This window comes from Ixodes scapularis, unplaced genomic scaffold (genome assembly GCF_016920785.2).
Source record: "Ixodes scapularis isolate PalLabHiFi unplaced genomic scaffold, ASM1692078v2 PGA_scaffold7__128_contigs__length_106722199, whole genome shotgun sequence".
Taxonomy (NCBI): domain Eukaryota; kingdom Metazoa; phylum Arthropoda; class Arachnida; order Ixodida; family Ixodidae; genus Ixodes; species Ixodes scapularis.
The window spans coordinates 24,363,445-24,388,168 of record NW_024609882.1 but is presented as its reverse complement, the minus strand read 5'-3'; the positions used below and the strand labels follow the sequence as shown (position 1 = coordinate 24,388,168).

The 24,724-nt window shown below is 48.3% G+C and overlaps 1 protein-coding gene across 2 annotated transcripts in view; it reads left to right on the top strand.

Moving 5' to 3' along the window:
- The first annotated feature begins 147 nt into the window (after nt 1–147).
- LOC8031832 (pumilio homolog 2) overlaps nt 148–24,724 on the top strand; it is a 49,931-nt gene continuing 25,354 nt past the window's right edge. Inside the window, exons 1-11 of one of the 2 annotated variants that reach the window (XM_029969470.3) lie at nt 148–222; nt 532–742; nt 6,049–6,123; nt 8,946–9,078; nt 12,532–12,752; nt 14,178–14,305; nt 17,183–17,426; nt 19,109–19,403; nt 19,720–19,968; nt 22,368–22,508; nt 23,911–24,192. In XM_029969470.3, the coding sequence (XP_029825330.2) occupies nt 569–742; nt 6,049–6,123; nt 8,946–9,078; nt 12,532–12,752; nt 14,178–14,305; nt 17,183–17,426; nt 19,109–19,403; nt 19,720–19,968; nt 22,368–22,508; nt 23,911–24,192 (1,942 nt within the window). In that variant the 5' untranslated portion in view covers nt 148–222; nt 532–568. The remainder of the gene's footprint in view (nt 223–531; nt 743–6,048; nt 6,124–8,945; nt 9,079–12,531; nt 12,753–14,177; nt 14,306–17,182; nt 17,427–19,108; nt 19,404–19,719; nt 19,969–22,367; nt 22,509–23,910; nt 24,193–24,724) is intronic. The other variant, XM_040499115.2, reaches the window with a different exon arrangement.

Sequence of the window (24,724 nt, the reverse complement as noted above, 5' to 3'; positions counted from 1 at the left end):
TTTCGACCCGTAACTCGAAACCTTTGGCAGACGGCACATTCGGAATTCCCATAAAGTGACATTTAAAAACACGTTTAAAAAGCCTGGGAAAAAAATAAATAAATAAAGTGCCGTGACGTAACGATACGTCACTGGTTACCCATGCTACTTTGCAGTTTTAACATGTCGTCCGCCATGTTTTGAGGCATCTCCCAAACGGTCCCTCAAATCCACTCCATCCAGGTAATTTCTTCGATGATACGGGGTTAGTTTACGAAAAATAAAGTTTCCCACTTCGTTGCGGAGCTTGTGCTTCCGTTTGTGTGCAGTGCAACTTTTTTCCAAACAACTCCGGGGGCACTCCCCGCAGGGCTCCCTGCATGTTTTTGTAGTCGCCATAACTGCATTGTCTTATGAAAGAAGTTGCGTTGCGTACAATTTTTTCGCCGCCGGAGCACAGTTTCGCTAACGAGTGAGAAACGTCGCGCGATCATTGTTCCTGTGAGCAGGTGGGACGGCCACAAACTGCGGCCGTGCTCTTGTTTTTCGCAGCGTGAATGAAGTGGTTTGGGCAAGGAGACCAGCAGCGATGCTCGCCAACGGCCAAGACATGAACGCCGTTGCCAGTGTTCGGCACGGGGCAACTCGATCGCAAGACGATGCGATGGTTGGATACTTCTTTCAACGTCCACAGAGTGATCCGGATTTCCAAAACTACAACAAACAGTCCCGCTGGGCGTTGGGCGACGACAGTGTACTCGAAGTAAGTGGACAACCCCCCCTCCAAAACCTTCACAACTTTCTCTCGTCGCTCAGATCTCTTGTTTACACTCCGCTCGCATCAAAACGACGCGTATTTCTTTGTTTTCATCGTTCGAGGTTCGTCCCAAATAGTGATCGTGCCGATTTTGGACGGTAGCACCGGCATTCCTGATCGTACTGGTAGGCCTACGCTTCACTGTTTTGTTTGTTGTGATCGTGACTAATGCGCCGATCCTTCGCGAATCCTTGGATCCACTGCTTGGCGCAGTCTATCATACGTGAATCAGAAAGTTTATTCACCCATTGTTTCGATCGTACTGCGTGTTTTTGCGCGGCTAAAGCAAGGCCGCGGTAATTCCTCTCACGTTGGGGGGGGGAAAATTTTTTTCGTTTGTCCTTGCTAGAGTACGACGGTTCACTCAACCCCCAATCGTTTTGTGGGGTAGCCAAAATAGCTACGCGGCATCAACCGTTGATTCGTAAACGTTTTATTTCACGTCACGTTTCACGCAAAAACCAGCGCGAAGTGTATTGTATGGATCGAGCGTTTGAACGGGCCGTCGTATCGTATTTCACGGTGTCTGTCGTGCGGCGCGGTGCTGGGAGAGGCGAGAAAAAAAAGAAAAGAAAAAGAAATATCTTCGGTCCTCCGTCGCTAGTGAATCACTTTGCCGCCGTTGGTTTCGCTCGTCGGATTTCGTGTGTCGCTCTTTTTGCGATCGAATTAACATACGTAAAATACCCGTCGCGAGCTTCACTGTCGCCGTCTCGGTATTCTAGGATCGGTAAGCCTAACCAGCAAACAAACAGCGAGCGTTCTGTCCGATTTCGCTTCTTGTTGGACCTGACAGTTTCCGCTGCTACTATTAGCTTCGCTAACCGGGTAGTGATTGTGTTTTTAGACAAGTTGAAAGCACCCTTACGTTTGAAGCATGACTCGGAGGTTTAAGTTTGTTTCAAAAGTTACCTCACCGTGACGCAACAGCGACATTTTGCTCGTGTGCGAGTTAAACCCACAGGGCGATCGGTGATTTGCGCAAGGTTTCCGTCGGCAATATAAGGACACACACAGAATGCAGTCCAATTTCCCAATACGTCGGTTTGGAAGGAATAAGTCCAGTAAAATGAGGCCACCCTCGTACAAGGGCTGTCGAAACACACCTATCCCTTTGGCTGGGTATGGTGGAATGGAATTGCATAGAAGACATTCACTGACATGATTCTAGAAATTTGAACCATTTCAGCGAAACGTATGTTGGCATATTTCTGGCATTGCACATATACATTAGTACTTCTGAACAAACGGTAGGCTGCAGCAAACCTAAAATATGGGCGAATGTCGTCATGTAGGCAACATAAGGTTATTATATAGTAACTTGATGTGATCACTGTAAGAACACTCGCCCAAACTATTACAAATCTTGAAGAATTAAGACAAAACCCTCCACTGTAGTCAGGATTGACAGGTTATGTCTGTCAGTAACTAAGGGTCCTGTGCTCACTGGTTCTATGCGGACCTGCTGTACGTAATGGTGTAAGCGCCTAGTTTCCGAAACTCTTTCATGGACTGAAGTTCTCAACGACAACTCCCATTAAATTTTATGTTTTTGATCAAGGATTGCTAGGCACCATCGGAAGCACAAAAGCAGTTCTCTCGAGTCTTTTCAAGCATCGTCGACATTGTAATGTTAAAACGGTAATGGCGCAGGCGAGCGGTGTAGATTTACCATCTTCAGCCACCCGAGGCTGGGCGGCGGATACGAAGAATCCAAAGTGGTAGAGAAGGGAACAGAATGACAGGAGGCAACATCTCAGAGGGTTTAGGAAAATTGTAATGTTGTTTATTGGTCAACTGGCAGGTAAGACTGCTTGTGGAACACACAGATCTCTGTGCAAACACTATAAAGAAGTGTTGAGGCAGGTTGCAAGTCGCCAACTGTCATGGAACGTTGTACGTCTGCCCGTGCACCTATTGTGGCTCTGCATGTTCTCTTCGTGTGCCACTCGGACCTGGTCAGAAACTTGTTCGTTAAATTAATGACATCTTGAGTTTGCAACATCTTTTGATATTGGGATGGTACCCTGGAGATGACAACTTTTTAAAGGATTAAGTCTACCCCTTTTCTGAAAATCATAAAAACAATGTTGGAATGTCGTAAAAATATGGTGCCGAATATCACGAAAAGGTCGTGCCAAGATGGAGAGAAAAATTGTGCCGAGGACATGCAGGTGTGCTTTTATTAAAGTTCAGTGGCCACATTTTTTTAAGCAGTAGCTGTGGCCTGGCATCATTCACTGTCCCACTTTCGTTGAATTTCAGCACATACTTGGAAGAAAGCAAGAAGTGGACAATGAAATGCGCTGCACATTTCTGGGCCCTTGTGAATGCAGAAAAAAAAAAAAGTAAAGTAAGAATACAGAACAGCTAGCAGTTATTGGTTTCAGACACTTTGCCAGGGGGACACTTGCAGATCACAATCTACAGGATACGCTTTCGTCTTGGTGCCAATTTTAGCTATGAGCAAGACATGCACTGCCCTCTCACAGAACTTGTACCACTCGTTAAATAAAGTGTACATTCCATTTAGCGCTAGACAGTCTAAACTATGTTGATGTGAGGAATGTCGTAACACGTAAATGAAACACTACCATACTTCAACTCCCAACTTCCGGAAACACTGGAGTATCCAGTGGCTACGTCGCAATTTTGTGTATTTTTTTCCTGTATGGATGGATGATATTGGCTATGCCCCTTGTAACAGGCAGTAGCTTGCACCACCTAGCCTGAGAAAGCGATTTCCTCCCCCACTTAAATACCCAATTTCTTTCCCTATACATCCCTGCAACTATCACCGGGCCGGGGGAATGAACCACCAGGTGTTGCCTACGCTTTAGGCTTCTTGTACAGGTGTCGCGTGATCCACTTCATGGGCAACTTTTGCTTGTGTTTGACGGGCACCTAGCCACCTAATTAAAGACGCGATTTGACGGGCGTGGTGTTTAGAGCAGTGAACATAGCCTATAGACACACTGATGCAGCCTACAGACACACTGATGCATGAAAGCGAAAATTTCATTGAACTTGTCCTTCGTGCCACAATAGTTTCCAAGGACTCTGAGTAAGCATCTCTGTGTGACTTTATGACCAGATGACTTCTCAAACCTATGCGTTTTACTCATACACTTGTCATTATTACAGCAGCTAAGAGCCTTATTATTCCTTATACACAACTTTGGCATCCATTTATTTGTGTATAAAAAATACAAGATAGAATATAACAACAGAAAAAATATTAATTTTTTTTGTGAATACCATTTTTTCATACTGTGGTCACTGTTTGCTTATTTGATTTGCAATGCAGCCTTCTATCTCTGTGAGCAGAAATTCAGTTTAATTTGTTTCCTAGATATTTCCGTTGTTCAGCGTTACCTCATGCTGTGTTTATTTGTTTATTTAGCAATAGGACAATTGAGTTGGAACAATCATACAGCTGTGTCTTGGCATCATGACATTGCTGATGTGCGGCTGCTTTCTATTTTAGCTAACCAGTCATTTACATACACCATTCATAAATATTGACTGGTTCACTATGTGCGACTAAACTGCAGTCGTCTGCCATATTTCAGTGCAGAATGTGTAGAGGGTTCGAGCAGGCGTAATGTGTTGCAGGTTTGTGGTTAGCAAATGTTTGGAGTAAAGTCCCTGACTCTGTTTACCTTGTTTCGCAGACTGCTGACATTCTTGGACAAATTCAGTAGTCAATTCAGAACAAACACCAGGTGACTGTAGGTGTTTGAGGTCCTTTATTTTGTTGATGTGGGCCGATTAGAACCCACCTTACCAATACAACTAGCCTCTGCTTCGGGCCTTTTTGGCTTCAGCCAAGGGAACCAATATGCCGGAAAGCGGGAAGGAAAACAATCGGTGTGGGGGGCATTCATGCCCTTAAGAATAAGTGAACAAACAAAAACAATGGCGTTCATGACCGAGTGCTTTTATAGAAAGGGACGTCCATATCAGATAGGCCTTTGTTCGATGTGAAGGTCAGCAGTGTCCTTTCAGTGGCGTACGTAGAGAGAACAAGAGACCAACCACGCACAGAGGTTTTTTGTTTTTTTATGTAAGTGTACATAAGGGAGTCGCTTCCTGGGACAAATGTGTCTAAAATAACAAGGTACAATCTGCAAGGGACTCGTTTTTATTAAATTTTTTGACGGTCAGGATTTTTCCCCAGAAGAAGTTTCCCAGTGGTCGGGTTTTGTTTCCAAAGAAATAGTATAAAGAAAGGGTAAATTCACAGGTCTGAATCATTTAGCAGGAGCACATCATGGGCTTGCACGCTGTTTGTTACCCTTTCATTTAGTTTTATTTTGGTGTGTCCGCTTCTGCGACATTCCAGTGCCTTGAGATTCCTAACCGGAGGTACTTTACAGAGCTTTTCCGTGGGATGATGGGCTCTCGTCCTCCGAATTTAATTCCGAAAAGCTCCGGGAAGTTTGAATTGAAAGTGTCAGTGCTCCCATTGGCACTACAACCGATGTGCAAAGTGAGCATCATGTGTGCGGAACGTCTAATTTAAAAACAAAACAAAAAAAACTTTAAAATAGCTCAGCGATGTGAAACAATGTTCGAATCTAATTTTTACTGTTCACCAAAGACATAACAAAAAGCAACACCTCCCGCAGTGTGCTCAGTTTTGCGTTCAGGTGAGCACCTTCAAATATGTAACCACCGCTGTACGTGTATGACGACTGTCAAAGGGTTAATGAGTCACGATTGATGGAGTAGTTGAAATCGGTGAAGATGTCTCTAAGGGCATAAGTGCACTTAACATCTGCACCGCTGCATATTTGATTATTTTTTCTTTATTTGTTTTGCGGATTTGTTTCCGCAGAGGGGGCAGAGATAAAGGCACAATGCCCGACATAGCCTGTGCCTCCCCATCGTACAATCCAACTTAGGAGCAACAAAAGTTTAAACCAATGAAATAACCGCTGTAACGAAATAAAACTCACTATGAACAGAGAACATAAATGAATGTGTCGGAAATAAACGTGAAATGAAACTTATACAAAACAGGTCCAGCAATTATTTGAGAATGAAAACATCTGCACACCGTTGATGCGCAAATGACAAAATTTGTCATTTGCGAGAGATACAAAAAAAGGCATTTGGCATTTGGGTGCTTCTTCATGTAGAACCTGCGGAATCTTTGTTTGCTAAGGTGGCAAGTTGGCCCGTGCTGTGGGTTGTGCTAAGCATTCTGGGTTCCCCCTCCGCTAATGCACTTTTGTTCTTCGTTCCAGGCCAGGGGCACAGAAGCACCAGAGCTGGAGACAGAGTTCCAGGCTCTTGCCCTAGAGACTAGTCATCAACTAGAGGCAAGTCACTCCTAGTTCCTGTGCTCTTCTATTTTAGTGTACTTGCCAGCCTTTTCCGTCAGCCTAAAATGTGCCAATTCATGCTGACTTTACACCTTGTTGGTTGCGAGAGGGGCTTCATTCCAACAAAGTTTGTCCAGAGACGAAACCCTCTAACCTCAGATTGTGAGCGAACAAGGAATTGCGGACAACCTGAGTTTCATTTTAATATGGGCATGGTGTAAGATATATATAGGGAGTATTCACTGGCATCCATAGCTGTGTGCACTACTGCTGAGCGCATGCTGATGGCGAGCTTCCACGGTTCTTTTGCAATGTGGATTCTGCACCATCAAGATTGCCGGTTTAAGTGGTCTATTAGTGTGAGCTCGTTCTGAACATGCATTCTTAGCAGCGCGCTCAAATATGGCATCCTGTGAATGCGTCTTAACGAAGTGGACACAGCGCGCGCCACCGCTGCCAAAGTACTCTCCTCGGCTTGGTTGCAAGCGGTGCCACCAGGCGATTCTTTGGTACACTGCTAGTGGCAACCTGTCACAGCCCCGGTTTCCCATGCTTCTCTATGGGAGACATACCTGTTTTTAATGTCGTTTTTTGGGCATGCCTCATGTCGAACTTTGCGCTTGCGCTGCACGCAATGCTTACTTGCTTAGACACTGCTTCGTCACTGACTCTAGTTTCATCCTTTAATGGCGCCAACAACAGTTTTGCAAATACATTCAAGCGGAGAGACCACTGGTGTGGTGTTCGGGTCAGTGTCCTTCATTAGAGCAGACACTCTGAACGGAAAGAGCGCGCGCCCAGGTGCCATGGGCACAAGACACTTTTTTCTTTCTTCTTTTTTTTATTTTTTTCTCTCAGTTGCATTGTTTGGACGGCAGAGTCACTGTTGACCGAGGCCACTCAGGCGCACGCCAATGAAACCTTTTTCGGTCGATCTCGTGCAAGCGTTAGCCATGTGTGTCCTCAGCCATACAAGGTGTCCCGCGTAACCTTAGCCACGCTTTAAAAATATTTTGGTCTATCTTAAGAAGAAGATACCAAAGGAATAAGGTTGTTCATTCTTTGGAGCAAGTCGGGCTATTTTTGTATTTTGCCCAGTTAACTAATTGAGACTAGTTAGTTAACTTTTGAAATATCCAATTTAAAGCAAAACTTTCAATGACAAAGTTGTAGGGCGTGCTCAGAAAAAACATCCAATTCAGTGGTTTTTATCAAGAAACCTTAACACAGTCCTTTTGCCTAAACTTGAAACATGCAAATTATAAAAAAAAAAAAGACAAAAAAGAAATATGAATTTGTTAAGAGCACCCTGTCAATAGTGCTTTATTCAACATCCGGGCCTAGTTTATTCGAGCCACGGCTGAGAGCACTGCAATACGAGGCGCGCAAGCATAAAGCCACATGTTTTTTTCGTAATAGGTTGGCTTTTATTGAAGTCCAGAAAAAAAGAACCGTGTTAAGGTTTCTTGATAACAACCACTTCATTGGATGTTTCTGAGGACGGATGCTCTACAACTTTGTCATTGGAACTTTTGCTCTAAATTGAATATTTCAAAAGTTTATTAATTAATCATAATTAGTTAATTGTTCAAAATACAGAAATAGCCTGACTTCTCCCAAACAAGGAACAGAATTATTCATTTAGTGTTGTCTTCCTAAGATACACCAAGATAGTTTTAAAGCTTGGCTAATGTTATGTGGAACACCCTGTATATCTTGCTCCGTGGACGTGGGGAACACAATGCCAGACTGAATTTAGGGCTTTTTGATTCTTATAACAGGTGGGATGGTTGCGTGTCCCATATTTCAGAAGACGTGGACAAAGCTTATGGCACAGCTTGTCTTTAGAATCGAGTGGTTGTATGCAACTATTGCTCAACCTTGTTGCGTAACTATGCAGTCACGCTGCTCAGAAACTAGAGAAAAATGTACAATGCGCCACACTTACGACAAATTTTTCTTTTTTGTGGTACGAGTGAAATATGAGGAGTTTATTTATTCCACAGTACGCCTTCATCAGACTTGGCATCAGCCATTCTTTTGTCCCTACCCCCCGACACAGGCCTTTTGAATATTGAAGCGTTGTGGTTGGCAGGCGTGACAGAAGCCTGGTAGCGCGAATAAGTTTCACTTCAGAGTCGCGTCATTTCAACTGCAATGTTGCGTAGGTTAAGTGTTGCCGACCGTCACCCTCTAGCTTTAGCTGATGTGTCCAACGAAAGATGCAAGGAATGCTTTTTGCCGTCGTGCCCGCCAGAACAGTCTGCAGCGCAGCAAAATCTGATCGTTGGAGGCTCCTAATGCCGCGTCTTAAACTCGAAGTGCCGCATTCGAGAATTAGTCTCGATTGCCGACAGTGACCATCCAGCGCCCGAGAAATAAGACAGTGGCGTCCATTAGCCAGTTTTGCGTATGTAAGTGTCACTGGACACGAATGGACGAACAAAGCACTTAGCTTTGTTGCGAGCCTGGGTGACGTGTCAAAGAGGATCGGTGGCTGTCAAAGAGGATCGGTGGCTGCATGGTCTAACGCGTCTCAGCCCGGAGTGTAGAGCGAAAGCTTGCGCTGCAGAACCTCGTGGGTTCCATCCTCGCCCCCTGCTCGTTTCAGTCTGGATGAGTTTCGTACCGGTACACGTTTGTGTAATCACTACTGAGTGGTGCACGTTAAAGACTCCAGGTTAGCGGTTGCACTGCACTGGCTAAATTTTTCATCTACAGCTAAGAGACACGTCACCCATTGAAGCGTATTTGCATCAAGGCCGTCTAAACATACAAGCAACACAATTTCGGTGATGTGTCCCGCCGTCCGCCCGCAGATCCCGGCGTCGACCAAGAAGCTGTGGGCCCTGGAGGAAACGGGCCCCAAGCCCGAGGACAGCAAGGGCATCTTCCTCGGGGACCAGTGGAGGGATCCAACGTGGAGCACAGGGGGTCACCCCAGCACGTCTGGCAAGTACCACTCTATTTCTTTTTTTGAACGCAAAATGCAGTTATCAGCTTGATTTGGGTGTGAAAAGCGTTCCACTCGAGTGTAACAAAAAGTTGCCCCACACGGGCCAAGGCAACGTAAAGGATACATGGCCCACATCGGGCAATGCGTAAGCGTATGGAGCATATGGGAGCATACTTAGTAGTCATAATTAGTTAGCTTTATTAAGCGGCACGGCGGGAAGCGAAGCCCGAACTGTGCGCACCGCAACTCAACGTTTTTCCTCGGTGCCACTAGGAAGCGGCGAACGGGAGCGGCTACTGGTACGTAGGGCTAGCAAACAATCACGCTTGTCTTGTGCGTGAGGTCGTCGTTCATTCCAAATTACTCTACCTGCGATGATTTAAGAGATTCGAGCTCGGTTTACCGGTGCCCTGCGGAAGCGCGTCTAGCCCATTGTCGTTGCGAAGTTTCTCGGGAGTATGCGTGTTCGGAGAGCCGTTCACACCTACTCGTTAGAGCACCTGGTCGTAAGAAAACGAACAGTGACTATGGGTCACACGTGCATCTACTGTAAAATCCCATAAGGACGCCCACCCAAAATGAAGAGATAAATAGTGAAAAACATTGGGTGGGCTATCTTTGGGGATGCCGCAGCAAAACTATAAAAAATTAATGATAAGCACCAGGGCACCGCTACAAACCACATGATGCGGGAACTGATACCGCAGATCGCGGACATTGCGAATTCACATTTAACGATGCGATAAATATGCGGGAATTCGCTATAAAACTCCTGTCACAAGAGGAGATACTGCAAGTGGCTGATGCAGTAGATTCGCATTTCACGGTGCGAAGGACTCGCGGAAACCCACCGAGAACTCGCATTTCACGGGAACGGATACTGCAGATCGCAGACGCAGCAAATTCAAGTTTCATGGTGCAATAAAGACGCGGGAACTTGCTACAATGTTGCCTGTCACGGAAACAGATATCGTGTGCGCAGATCGTTGACAAAAACGCGGGAATGCGCTCTACAAACTCGGCGTGTCACATAAACAAATACCGCAGATTGTGGGCGCAACAGAATCGCATTTCACGATTGGGTGGAACGGCTGCGCCATTTGTGCCACTTTGCGCCTGACGCATGTGTCTGTGCCATCCTGCACCATGTTGCTGAAACTGCGCCACATCCAATACCTCGCGCCATTATGCGCCAGATCGCAAAACGTGCACCAAAAAAACTTATTTTGTCTTGGTTTCGGTTTTATTGACTCGATTGGCCACAATGAGTGCGTTTAGCCTGGTCGGCCTTGCAATCCTTTTTTCTGTTTTTTCTCCCTGTGTATCCCGAGTCGGAAGCACGCGAAAAAAACTTTAATTCTAAGTGCTACACCACCTGCGACTGGATTGTTATTCTTTAACCATAAGCAGTTAAGCAAGTCGGCTGAGGTGATTAACAATTAACATTGCTCCCGTGCTTATCTAAGACACGAGCTGAAGTGCAATGAAAACTGAACTGACCTGCTCCTAGCCTGCTCCAGAGCATAGTTTTAGCTGCTCCCAACCTGCTTCAAAACAGCTGTTTCAGCTGCTCCCGTGGCTGCTCCCAAGTACATTTCATGAATTCCACCCCTGAGGATGCAATATACACGCGGGAACGAGTCGTGCGTGTTACAGCTAAGAATCAATATTGCGCGCATAGATCCCGGACAAAAACACGGGAATCCGCTACGAACTCGAGAACAAATACTGCAAATCGCGACCGCAGCAGATTCGCATTTCACAATACAATATACACGCGGGAACAACTCTCATGTTACGGGAGCCGATATCATGCGCAGATTGCAGACAAAAATGCAGGAACCCGCTATGAACTCACTTCTCGGATGTACTGGAACTACAGATTGCACCGTTGATGCGTGGTTCGCATTGGACATCGCTTGATGTCCAACGGGAAATGGGGTGGGGGGGGGGGGGGGGGGGGTGATGTTTCGGAATTTTTATGTGACAGATATTTAGCCAGAAAAACGGGATGGGTGATCTTTCAGGAGAGGGCGTCCTTACGGGATTTTACAACAGGCAGAAATAAGGAAGTAACTGACAACAGTAAGAATGTCGCACAACACACGCCAAGAACATTGGGTAGAAATGCACCTCCCACACAATTATGCGCGGACACCAAGAGCACGTGACGACAGCTTTTAAAGGAAGATCGCAGTGAATTGTGATGTTGCATGAATACTTACTTTGTGTGACATAGTTCTGGCTCGAAATCTTGATGGACAAACTTTTGCCCTGTGTCTTTCTATGCGCGGAGGCTGTTTTCCAGCTCGCTCGAGCTCTTTTGGGTCATGATAGATAATGCCAGCCGGAGCAGCTGGCAACTTCAACGAGCGTCGGCCAGTACTCAATCCTTGTTGGCGGCCAAAATGTTCCCAGTAGATGCCACCGGGGCGACTTTGAAAGGACTTTGAAAGGCGAGGAAAAAGCGGAGCGGTTCGGAGTTTATGTGGACCAAACACATCCATGATCGTACGTGTCAAGTTGTGTCTACTGAGTGACTCGCCATGCTTGCAGATTTCACCAACATCGAACGCAATGCCAATAGACAATCGTCTGTGCGCAAACCGAGAAGGAAAGTGGCGGACGCCATTTACCGGCATGTCGAAATGCAGCTTGCCAGAAATAAAAGTGTTCTATTAAATTGCCCGTGGGATATCCCTTTCATCAAAGCGCTGAAAGGAGATGGCACTGCATTTTGTGTTCCCACAAACTTCCGGTCAAGCGAGAGGACAAGCAGTGTCACTACGGTGAGCGAGAGATTTGTGGGAAATTTTTTTTAATAGTTTCTTATAACGACTGGCCCCATCTTATATGCTGAATATAGCATCACGAAGAGCTCCCTAACTTCCCAACTCCGCGATTTCGGTAAAACTTCGTTGTCCTAGGAATTGTGACATCTACAGGCTTTGAAAGTCTGCTGAAACAGAGCGATCAGAGGTCTCTTTAAAGGTCAGAGATGGCTTATGTTTGTAAACATGAAAATGGTCTATGTACAGATAGAAACTGAGGTAGTGAAGGAGAGCGTGCGGGGACGGTTGAAATGGTTAGTGTGTAGACGCAAACAGCGAATTGAGACAAAGGCGGCTAGCCTTCGCATCTATCCACTAAACATTCCAGTCTGAGCTGGGTGCTCTGGTGTCCCCGCACGCTTTCATCTCCTCCTCTCCCTCGGTTTGTATCCGTATAGACCAGCATGTTGTTTACAAAACAAGTCAGCGTTTGGCCGTCTCGGGTATGGGCACTGCGCACGCGCCACGCCGACAACAGCGCCACTGCTGTGGCACGGCGTCAAGCCCGCACATTGGCGTACGGGTTCTCCCTTTCTTTGTGTTCCCTCTCCCTTTTCCCCAGTCTTTCTCTTCCCCGCCGGGTGCTGAGAAAGGGTCCTGGGTCTTTCCCTCACACAGGGGTGTCGTCGTCGGGGTTTCCAGAGCATGCGGTGTCGCAGCCCATCATGGTGCAGCGGCGCAGCGGGTCGTACCCGGGCAGCGACGGAGCCTCGATGCTGTCACCCCGCTCCTCGGAGACCTCTGGCCTCGGCGTCAAGATGGTGGAGTACGTGCTGGGCAGCTCGCCCACCATCAAGGACCTGGACGTGCGCATGGGCCGCATGCACGTCGGACCCCCCGTGAGTCGGGCCGCTCTGCTTCGCGCGGTTGCGCGGCACCACTTAAAAGACTAGGCTTTTTCCCCCTCAAACATCGTCACTATACTTGCAAGTGTCTACACTGCAAACAAATAAAAAATTGCTTTTTTTTTTTTTTTTTTTCAAGAATTTTTATAGAAGGCATTGTTTAAGGTCACATACTCGTGCCCAGGCCTTTGCCAGTGCTGCAGATGTTTGTGAGGTGGAGTATTTACTCTGTTCACCCCTGAGCTGACGGTATGGTGAAAGCTATGTCCTTGTTCGACCAGTCATACATCTGTCTTTCGCCACATAATGACGCTACCACCTAGAGCCACGTGCATGGAGCAAAGTTGGGTGACGAAAGGGAGGTGGTTGATTGGTCCAGTGAGCAGACGAGTTTCATTGCGCTGTCATCTTTAAGGTGAACGGACTACAGTAGATCCACGCAGCGCCGCATAGCTTGCGTCGGCATCACTGCTATAGTCGGTTACAAGTCAAGAAGGTAGGAGAAGCTCCTCCCACAAGTGTGATGCGCCCGTTTCAAATCTCTCCGCAGTCGAAAGAAGAGTTCACTGGAAACGCTCCTTGTTCCGCTTCAATGGATTCTCACTTGTCTCCGATCCCACTTTTTAAGAAAGCGACCTTTGTATTCATCGGAGAGGGAACCGAGCCCCTGAAAGCAGCCTTTGTATCCATCGGGGGGGAAGCTAATCCCCGAAGGTCGTATTTGTTTCCGTCAGTGGGGGAGAACTCTAATCTCCCTCTCGGGGCTTCCACAATGCTAAGTAAAAGTCGAAAGATAAAGCAAATATGTACAGAAAGGCAAGCCCTTCCTCGCGCGTTGACCGCGACGTCACGGAAACGGTGGGACGCTATTGGATGCGGAGGTGGCGGAGGGATATCTGATTCCCTTTGAGGGGCATTTGCCGCTACCTTCTTAACCTGTAACTGACTATAGTGCTTCTCGCAGAGAGGATTGAGACAAGGTAGAATTATTGTATTTGTTGGGAATCAAGAGAGTTTTGGAACATTTCTAGAACTCATATTTTTGTTATTGCTTTTGAGCAGGTTGACAGCAGTTCACGTATGACACTGAGCTGTCCTATGTGTGCACAATTGAAGATTAGAAGAGGCTAGCTAAAATTGGCTCTCTCTGAAATAAAGCGACAGTTAATAACATATTTTTAGAAGTATTTCTTGTTTCTTTTTTAGGGGTCTGCGTGCTGCTCCATTTTTGTCCCAAGGTCCTTTTAGTTTGAATACTTTTCCACAAAATACTGCCTCGTGAAAGCTACCGAAAACCACCAAAATTTTTGCTATCAGTCTGACCAAACGGTCATCGGGCATCGAAAGTTGTCGACGGAGGCAACTGCCTTCACATGCTGTTGAATTGCCCTGAGCCGGTTCTCGGCCTCTTGCGTGCAGAATGTCGGTGACCCGGACAAGGTGAAAAAGGGCAAGGAGGGCAAGCTGAAGGACGTGGATGGCCGAAACGCCGTGATGCAGGCAAACGGCATCATGCACAATGGCATCGACGAGGACAAGGTCTACAAGTGAGTGCTCGGGACGCTGTCCTCTCGTTGTGCGTCCACTGCACGCGCTGCACGGGGACACAGACCACCGGAGAGCCAGTAGCTCTTCGATTGTTTTTTAGTGCACTTTTACTACGACTGTTTGGGCAAACGGCGTCGGCGTAGATTGAAAAACAGTACCTCTGGGGATGGAGTTGTTCCTCGTGACAGCAGGGGTGCTGCGCACTCTGCTACATGCAGGCTGTACAGGATCGCGCTGCACACGGACAATAGACTACTTCCATAAAGCCCTGCATGCAACACGGCGCGCGTTGCACTCTGGGAACTAGTTGGCCAGGGAGGAGGGTGGCATGGTTTCGGTTTCGATCGACACGTCGACAAGAGATTGTTTTCTGGTCCCGAGAGCGTCATTTGTGGTCTCGAAACTAGCCTAAATGGCCAGACCTCGAAGCTTTAGCACAAGCCCGAGACGTATAGCTTGTCTTAACACATGCTTGTTGTATTTTTGTACTTGAGCCTTCCTGTTAGCGCTCCAATCGAGGTATGTGGACGAGCCAGTGCTGGGAGTCTCGACGCTGCGAAGCTCGGGTGCTCGGGGATCTTGCTTGTGTACGAATCAACAAGCTGTAGCAAACAATAAGTATGCATATATCGAGCTCGCGCCTTTACATTAGTGTTGTTGATCAGAAAGTTTGTTTGCTTCGTGCGTCCATAGACGAAATATTTCTTTTTGCAATTACTGTTTTTCTTAATGTGCCTGATTATGCGAGGTAAAACTCGGAGGTGCCATCGAAAAGCTCAATTTTAAAACACTTCTTATCTCTTATCTGTACTGACACGCAGCACTGCACGAAGTGAAGTCCCCACCTGCTTGCATTTCACTAATATTCAACATCGCGTATGCGCATAAAGTTATCCTGAAATCATATAGGCACATTCGCGCATACAGACCGTTTTAAGAATGCAAAAGTCGAGCACTTGTGTGAAGAATGTCGCACCGTTCGCCGGAAGTACGTCAGACGGGCATGAACCGCTATGCGCACCGCATTGGGGTTCATGCCCGTCCGGCGCACGGTGCGACATTCTTCAGACAAGTGCTCGAACGAATTCAAAGCGCATTTGACGGTTGGTAATGGCCATGATATTTGTTATGTGTTTGCTTTCTCTCTGACTGAGTATGCCGAGATAATTTCAGACACCGTTCCCGGCACAGATCTCGGGCGTCAGTAAAAGCTCGTCCAAAAAGGCTAAGCGAGGAGTAGGGGACGCTTGTTAGGGCCTCCGTCGTAGCTAGCCGATCTTAGCGTTTGCGAAAAGTTAACCTTCTATCAGCATAAAATTTGAGTGGGAGATATATGATGACACGAGGAAGACATCATAGTAACTTTTGTGCAGTAGTGAGGTCGAATTTATTGCGTTTCCTTAAAAGTTCATGCGTAAACGCTGGCCTCAACTTTGATACCCTGTGAGGATGCGGCTTGCTTTTTGCCCAGTGAAGTAACAAGAAGCGGACGTTTGGCAAACAAAATGCGTGTAAGGCTCCAGACGAACAAATTTCAGTTGTAGTTCACTGGTACTAGACGGGATTACTGACATTGAGCTCAAAGATGCACTCGTGGGGTGAGGTGACTAAGCCACGACTTACTACGTTCGCATACGCACGCACAATATCCGGTGTTTCGGGAACCAAGGAAAGTGCCCCGGTCTTCGTTTTATATCGCTCGAGAATGAGTGTATTGTACGTTCGTGAAAAGTCAGATAATCGAAAACGCAAGCAGCGCGTTCGGTCCCGGCGTGATAGCATGAGATGAAACTGCTCAGTCGAAACCGAAACTGAGTGGCCAACTAGTTCCCAGAGTGCACTGCGTGGTATTTCGCCGCGATGGGGCGCGTCGGTTTTGGAAGAAGTCCATTTCCCAATCAACATGGCAAGTAAATTTTCCCGACAATCGTGGCGGAGAAAGTCCTCCGCCAAGCATCGCAGTGTCGCGTGACACTGTGGTGTTGGTTTCCACGACGACCTTCCGCGAAATGCACCCGGAGGCTCGCTGCAAAGCCTCGTCTCTGACAGCTGTTGCCGTGAGAGAAAGGTGGAAGGCAGAGGTCTACCGGCACAGAGAGTTTGAGCTAGGACATCTTGAAATGGCTCTATTGTGAAAAGTTGGGACACGTGTGCGTCTGGTATACTCCGTTCACCCTTAAGCCGAGACTACAGTGGGAGCTACTTGGGCGCCGTACCAATCAGCTGCCCCCCTCTTATCAACTGATTTGGCTCTTCACACGTGGGTATGGCCGCAGGAGCGTGATGACGTGGCGAAAGAGAGGCATGTGACTGCTCCAATGAGGACGTCGCTTCCGCTGCAGTTTCAGCTAAGGGTTGAACAGAATATAAGGCCTACCTTGGACGAGGCAATTTTCTCAGCAAATTCGGGTTTGCTGGCGAGTTATCCCCCCTATAACTCCCTAGGTTCTTGCATTGCAACACAAACAGCTGGAATCGAGCTTGAAACAGGCTTGCTATCTGAACAACTCGGGAGAAGTTTGAAGCAGCAGCAGCCAATTGGGAACGCAATTTTTTCATGTGGTGGTGGTGAAAATAACTGAACTCGGTTTGGATAATTTTTGCAACTCTGTGCTTTCAGGGAGATGAAATGGTATTCTAAATGCCCTCAAAATATATAGAGACATGTTATTAATGTGTAACTGCGTGCCTATATAATGCTATGAAATTAATATTGTAATGACAGTGATAACAAAACATGGCAGTTCGAGCTTGGGGAGTTGCTGCGTGGGGAACGTGAGAGACCCATGTTGCTGGTGTTGCGACGTCAAGATGTCGGGAAAGACGGACCCGTCGGAAGTGGTCCCAAGCATCCCCCGCGTGCGCTCGCTCCGCAGTTCGGTGGGGTACCGGGGGGGCAGCCGGCAGGCGTCCCCAAGCGAGGAGCTGGGTCCCAAGGCGGGGGACAAGCTGTCCAAGGCGCCCCTGGAGTCTCTGGTGATGTCCCCCATGGCCCCGACCACCCTGGAGGCCCACTTCGACCACCACACCATGGGCATAGACCCCCTGTCCTCTTTCGACTACCAACCCCACGGCCTGCTGCCCTCCATGGAGTCGCCCGGCATGCTGGACTACTCCCAGGTAAGCTTGCAGCTCCTCCTCCCTTTCTTTGGGCTGGGTCTTTCTTTGCTTTTTTTGTGCCTTGGGTTCTAGGGCTGAAGTTTCCCCAAAGGGTTCCGCAAACACTCAAATTTGGTTGGCCTCTTTTGCCCCCAAGTAAAATGTTCTTTCACTTTACGCAATATTTTAGGAGATCTGGGCCGCCTGTTCAAGGGACACTGACAGGGTATTTATGCTCGCCGAGGTTTTTATTTGTGCATGTCATGTGAGAGTTTGACTGCCCAGAACACAATTTGTGGCTCGAAATTCGTTTTCTCTCTGCCCGAAATTCGCCAATCCAGAACTGGCCGGTTTGAGTCGTGCTCACTCTGTTGTTTGTGGTCACGGGCCGTTTTCTATGGTTTAGACACAATCACCAAATATAATCGAAGTGGTGGGTCATCAATGGCTCACACTCAATATTAAAAATGGAAAAAAAGAAATAGGATACCCATTTTTTGTATCTTATAAAAAGCTGCAAATATGTTGATTGACGGGAAAAAAGTTGCAAGCCACGTGACTTCTGCCAACTCTCCGCTATATTTCTTCTACCTCCCCAGTCCAGTTTCGGTTTCCAGCAGTTGTGTTTTTTTTACTTTATTAACCCCTTATTAAGTGCCTTGGACGAGCTGAGCTCGTCGGCCACTTTCTGGCTAAAAATGCCGTGGACAAGCTCAGCTCGTCAGTGGTTTTTTCGGGAGCCCTCAATTCCACGGACGAGCTAGGCTCGTCCGAGTAGTTTTGCGGCGCTGATCACAGATGGCAGCACTCGTTTTAGTTAGCAAATATTTTTTTCGCCTCCGCTGATTTTTGCGTAAAAAACTTTTCAAATTTTATGTGTAATAGTAAAGGAATAACAATTCAAAATAAAAATATGGCACTTTTAGGTTACTTTTGGAAAAAAAAAAAATTGGCACTTGGGGGTTAAAAATATATTTGACCCTCTAGCAAAATATCGATTGGGTCGTCTTCTGACACCATAAGGAATTGCCTGACAAAAAATAAAACAAACATTTTGGATGGTGTCAGTGTCCCTTCTCTGCGCACCCGCGTGGCAAACACTTTATAGCGTGTTTACTATTGTTTACAAGGGCCTGTGGGGTCCCGCCCCGCTTTACCGCGCCAATGTCAAGGGCGGTCAGGTGTTTGAGGTTGAGAACCCCTGGTTTGTATATTTCCCAAGAAGCCCCCTAAGGCCTCTGCATTGATGTGTTGGAGCAGCACATACCACATTTGATGGCGTCTGCTATACCTCAAAGGAGCCTACCAGTGGACTGTTTTTTTCTGGTCGTAGCTCGAAACGCTCGCTCATCGCGATCCCCGCCCCTAATCTCGAAGGAAATGCTGGTTCAAGTTCTAGAGCGGTCCAAGCGACGCAATTACTCTAAGGATGAGAACAACGGGGCATTTTTTTTTTTTATTATCGGGCTTCCAGAATGTACTTGCCGTGCTTCGACCGCGCTTGCACGCTCGGAGCTCAAGAAACACCCGCAGCATTAGCGAAAGTTGGAAGCTCAGGTCGGATTCGGGATGAGCCAAGGACATCCCAGCCGTTTCCTTGCCGTCCGTGGTTACAGTTGACTCGCGTATGTCCGCTTACAAGCGCAAAAGGCCGAGGGGCGACCGTGTTTGCTAATCGCGTCGTCGCTCCTTCTCGTGCGTAGCTCTACCAGCAGCACCAGCAACAACAACAGCACCACCAACAGCAGCATCAGCAGCAGCAACAACACCAGCAGCAGCAGCAGCAGCAGAGGGGCCAGCACGGGGGTGCCAGCATGGCCCTGGTGCCCGGAGGGCAGTACCCCCTGGGTCCGAGCCAGGGGCCCCCCCAGGGCGGGGCGGGAGGCCTGGGGGTGCCCGGAGCGCCCACGCAGTCCCCCTTCGGGCCCCCCTCAAACCCCTACCTGATGAACCAGGACCCGTACGGACCCCCTCCACCGCCGCTGGGCATCGTCACAGGTGGGCATTCCTTGTTTATTTGGCGACGGAAGGGTGTGACAGAGCCTAGAGCAGGGGACTCGTGAGCGATGAAAACTGGGACCGTGTGGCGGTATACGTTCGATCTCGTACGCAAATACTGCAAAACCTTCGCTCTAGTGAAATGCAGTTCCGGGGTGACCTTGTAGATTGCGCCAGTGTGCTGCGTGTTCTATCGTCGTAAAAGATCGCAAGAGCTCAATCGTGAGTGCGTGCGAACTTTCCCTTAAAAGCAGAACCGTCGCTCGCGCATCTGACGGCCATGTCTCGAACCGTCGTTCGCACCCTCTGTGCCCAGGTCCGGCCATGATGCCCCAGTACTACGGAATGCCCCCTTGGGGCATGTTTCCAACGCCCGCCGCCGCGGCGGGCCTCCTCCAGGGCCAGGGGGGCCAGGGGGGCCCGGCCCCGCAGCAACAGATGCAGCAGCAGGTGCAGCAGCAGATGCAGCAACTGCAGCAGCAGCAACAGCAGATGCTCAGGGGCAGCGGGGCAAGGCCCATGACCCCGCAGGGCGGGGAACCCCTGTCGCAGGCGCCCCCTGGAGGTGAGTCTCCGTGGGCGCTTCCTTGCTCCTCCTCACGGAGTTCCTTGAGCGGACGAATTCGCGTGGTGCCTGCTACACCAAGGTTGAGTTGTTCTCGCGGGGCGGAATTTAAGCGTATTGAGGTGCGAATAGACTGTTTTCAAAACCCCCGTCGAGCAACGTTGGCGGCCGCCATTTCTCGGGCACAAAGCGCTAATGAATTGGAGTCGTCGCTCGGTGCAAGCCGATTCGACCTTACTCGTAACGCCGACGTAGCCCTCATGTTTGGTAAATGGTTCGAGTACTTGGCAAAACGACAGCGGACTCCTATAGTTGTCGCAGTGGCTGTTAGGTGGTGCGCACTTTTGGAAAGGGGCTGTTGATACGTTGTCATGAGCCATACGAACTGTCTCTCTTTTCCTCGGTATAAATAGTTTTTTTTAAAGGACATGTGCAAAGGAAAAAAACATTTTGAAAATGAAGTCATAAAAAGAGTTCACAACGAACAAGAAAAGCTTTTAGAGCGATATTTATGGCGCAAAACGAATTTGTAGTTGGCGCCCGCGGGCACCCACAGAAAAATGACCACTATTTGTCACAAGGTGCTTGTACTCTTTCGGAAGCTTCCTTTGGTCTCTAAAAGTTACTTATTCATCTTTGTCTGAAGTGTAACAAAAAACTAAGTTTAATAAGTAACTTTTAGAGCCCAAAGGAAACTCTTGAAAGAGCGCAAGCACCACGTGATAGACCTGTGCGTCGGTCAAAAATACACGGCAGTGGGGCGTGCGAGTGTTCCCTGCCAGCGGCGGCATGGGGAGTGTAGAGAAACGCGTTCAACTGTCAGTGCACCACGCTCTGCGTGCGACAGCGGCGTGACTTTGCAGCGGTGGCGTCGCACAGGTCTACCGCGTGACCAGCGGTGGCTCCCGCGGGTGGCAATTACAAATTCCTTTTGTGCTGTAAATTTAGCCCTACAATATTTTTCTTCGTTGTAAATTCGTTTTTTGAGATTCTTTTTCCATCGAGACCGTTAAAAAAATGCTTTTTTCCTTTGTGTGTGTCCTTTAAGGAAATTTCTCGGCATTCCAACTGCTTTGCCAAAAGGTTGGCGAGTAAGTCCGTTCCCCGGAACCTCAGCAAGGGTGGACGTCCATCTGACAGAGTGTCACGATGGTGTTTGGGGCAGACACGCCCGCCGTTTTGGGTGCCACCTTGCCACATGTGAGAAAGGTGCCGGGCAAGCCAGTCATGCTCTTGCCCTTTCGCTCCTGTTGCGTTCACTTCTCTCTGGAGGTCTTTAATTTACCGAACAATATCTCGACAAAGGGGGGGGGGGGGGGGGGGAGTGTCACTACCTGGAAGAGTAATTTTTAACAACTTAATCAATCTGAATAAAACTTGTGGGGCATGTTAGTGATCATAAAGGACCGCGTGCAAAATTTCAGCTGCATAAACCAATTCTGTGAGGCACTACCGAGGAACCACATGTTCCACTATGGAGTGAAAAGCTAATCTCCTTAGCACAGCTTGCCGATTTTTTAAGGCAAAGGCCTTGTATGTCTCCTGGTTCAGTCGATCTCCGAAGTCCTCGAGCAAAAACCTGTCGGCGACATGAAAGGTACCAAAACGTTCACGTGACCACTCAGGAGAATTAGAGGCAATGAAATTAAGAAGGATGACAAAGCAAATTAAAAGAAATCAAAGTAAATTAAGAGAATAGATTGTCCTTTCTTCGAGTACTTTTTAGCCTTCAAACAGTCTAGTTTTTCCCCCAAAAGATGTTTTTCAGTGGTCAGGTTTTGTTTCCGAAGGAATTGCATAGCATAAAAAAAAAAAACCAATGCACATTTTTTTTTTTTTTAATTATCTAGTAGAGCATGTTTTTATGCTTGCAAGCTGTTTAGGATTGAAAGCATTCTATGAAAGTATCAAAGGCGAAAAGCTGTCTCTCTTCCATTCGGTTTCATTTTAAGATATCCGCTTCCACAAAATTCCAGCGGCTTCGGCTTGCTAAGTGGAGGTACTTTTTAAAGCTTGTCTGTCGTACGATTAGCTCTCGTCCTGTGAATTTAATTCCTAAAAGCATTGGAAGGCTCATTTGGAAGACCCAGTGCACCCACTGGCACCGGCGCCGGAGCAGCCGGCACGCGACACAGGCATCGCGTGCGCCGAGCGTCTAATTTGAGAACTATAAATAGCTCAGTTAAAGCGAAACACTGTGCGAATACAATGTCTATAGTTCGATAAAGACCCGACAAATAGCAATGCCTCCCGTAGTGCGCGCAGCTTTGCATTTAGGGGGGCATTTTCGAATGCGTAGTCGCCGCTGTCCACGTGCGGCGACGCCCATCAAAGGGTTAAAATATGCCAGTGTGGTTGCGGGCTCCGACCGAGCGTCCGTGCCTTGTCCTTCGGTGCAGGAGGCCAGTACCAGGTGTTGGCGCCGCCATACTACGACCAGAACAGTCAGCTGATGATGAGCAACACTCGTGCCGTGCGCCTCATGCCACCGGTGCTCGTGAATCCCGGGGCGCCAGGGACCAACCCGTCGAGCCAACCAGGTCTGTCCGCCTTGCGGTGCATGACGGACGCTTTGCCTTGCGGTGCACGCATCTCGGCACACCGGTTCGCGTGTCGGTGCCCCGTGGTTTCTGGTCGGCTTGCGCTCGAATCAAGGGCCCGTAGCTCTCGTTGTAGTCTCGTCGTAGGGTAAGGTGAAGTTTATAGTCTGTTGGGATTTTTTGGTTGATTTGCGTTTGAGCTCTGTTAATGATACTGTGCGTTCGCAAACATGCCAGCAAAATATTGAGTGTAGTTATCGGAACGATCTGCTAAAACTCCCCTTACAAGTTGGTGATGCAGCGCGCAATAAACAAAGACAGAAATAAAAAAAAAGGATGAGCGTTGATTTTTTTTTTTTTTTATCGTTTATTTTAGGGGCATTGAGCTTAGCTTGTCGTGGTGACAACCAGATTTGACACATGACGTAAGAATGAGCCAACTTGCCCGCATCGCCACTTTGATTCGTTACATTTCTTCTGCAGCGGGCTCTTTTACGTGCGCTCACGGCGCCAACAACCGTGCCATTACCGATCCCGAGAGATGGCCCACCTAAAGTCGAAAACAAATTGGGTGAAAATGGGGAGTGGGCCATCTTTGAAGAAACATTCGAGAAAAGTTGAAGAAACACTATTTTTAGATCGTTTTTCTGCCAAACTTGTCATCACAGCGAGGGACAATGAAGCGAAGTTGATCATACTTCCCAGTGAGCAATGTTCGCTTACATCCCGCCATAGCTAACTAGCCGCATTTACAGCAAGATCACCATTGATCCGATCACTGATTACCAGGAGTGGGCTATCTTTCTGAATTTAAAATTAAATATCAAATTGAGCCAAAAAGGGGGTGGGCATCTCAGGATATTACGGTACATGTGTCAACATCATTGCTACCAAATCGAAGTTCATCCCGTCTGCTGCCTATCATATTGTATGAGCGTGAACCAGTACTAAAGCCTCGGCTATTTTGGGACGCAAGACATAGACCATATTTTCCGGTGTATAGTCCGTAGAGAATACATGTTTAAAGTTGAAATTTATCCCAATGCTACTGATGCGTGCTATACAAGGATTTGTTTTTTTCTAGATCGTTCACTGTGACAAGACGTAAAGGATTTAGCGGACTTTAGTCAAGGTGTGCTGCGTATGATAATTTTGTTTGTTCGAACGAGGCACTAGGTGCGGACTATGCACTGGGGGCCAACCATCTAAGCAAAAGCTTTTATATTTGACCCCAAATTTGCCTCTACGAACTATGAGCGGGTGCAGACCATAGTCCGGAAAATAGGTAAATAAATAAATTACAAAGACCGTCCGTTTATTGTCCTCATCGCCACTCGCTCCCCGTGGTACGAGCTCTCCACGTGGCGTACGTAGGGGTGACTCCCTCTCGCTGTTGTTTCAGGGTCCCTGAACGGCGGCAGCCTGCGGCTCCTGGGCTCCCAGGGGGGTGGGGGTGGCACGGGGAGTGGGGGTCCCCAGGGGGGCCCCCAGGGGTCCGGGCTGTTCTCGGCGGCCGGGGGCTCGAGCCACCCCTTCGGCCCCTCGGGCGGCTATAACCCCGGCGGTGGGGGCCCAGGGGCCTCGGCCTTCTCCGGGGCGGGGGGCTTTGCCTCGGGCCTCGGCTACGGGGGACCCTCCTCCCTGGGGCCCATTGGGACGTCTCCCGCGGGACCAGTCGGCATCGGTGAGTGGACCTTCCTGCCGGGACTCTGAAGGGATGCTGGGCGGACCGGTTAGCAATGAGCTCTTGCGCGTGTGTTACACCCTCTCGTCTGGCCTCGCTTCCTGCTGTCATCATTTTGGAGGGGGGGAGGGGGCGGGGGGCGGGGCGGGCACTGTTTTGCGTGACCAACACATTTGGCACCTGTCTTTGTGCATGTTTCCTCTGTTTTGACGATTCTTTTTTGAGCGTCGGTGGTATGGGGCTTGCAGAGCTATGAGAACCGACACAGCGGCCCGATGCCAAGGTGTTGTGAAAGGCAGAAACGTGTTGGGTTGCCCTTCCTATGTAGTTTGCGGACAACTCCCCAACCTTAAAAATAAAATTTAAAAAAATATTTAGAGGCGCATTTTACGGCGAAAACATGAGAATGGCAGGGTATCTCTTATGAAAGCGCGGGCTCCAGCACGCAATTGATGCCTTCTGGCGTGCTTTGGCTGCGCATGCACGCGCGAGACGCATGAGCTGCTCAGACGTTATTGAAGCTAGGAAGCTC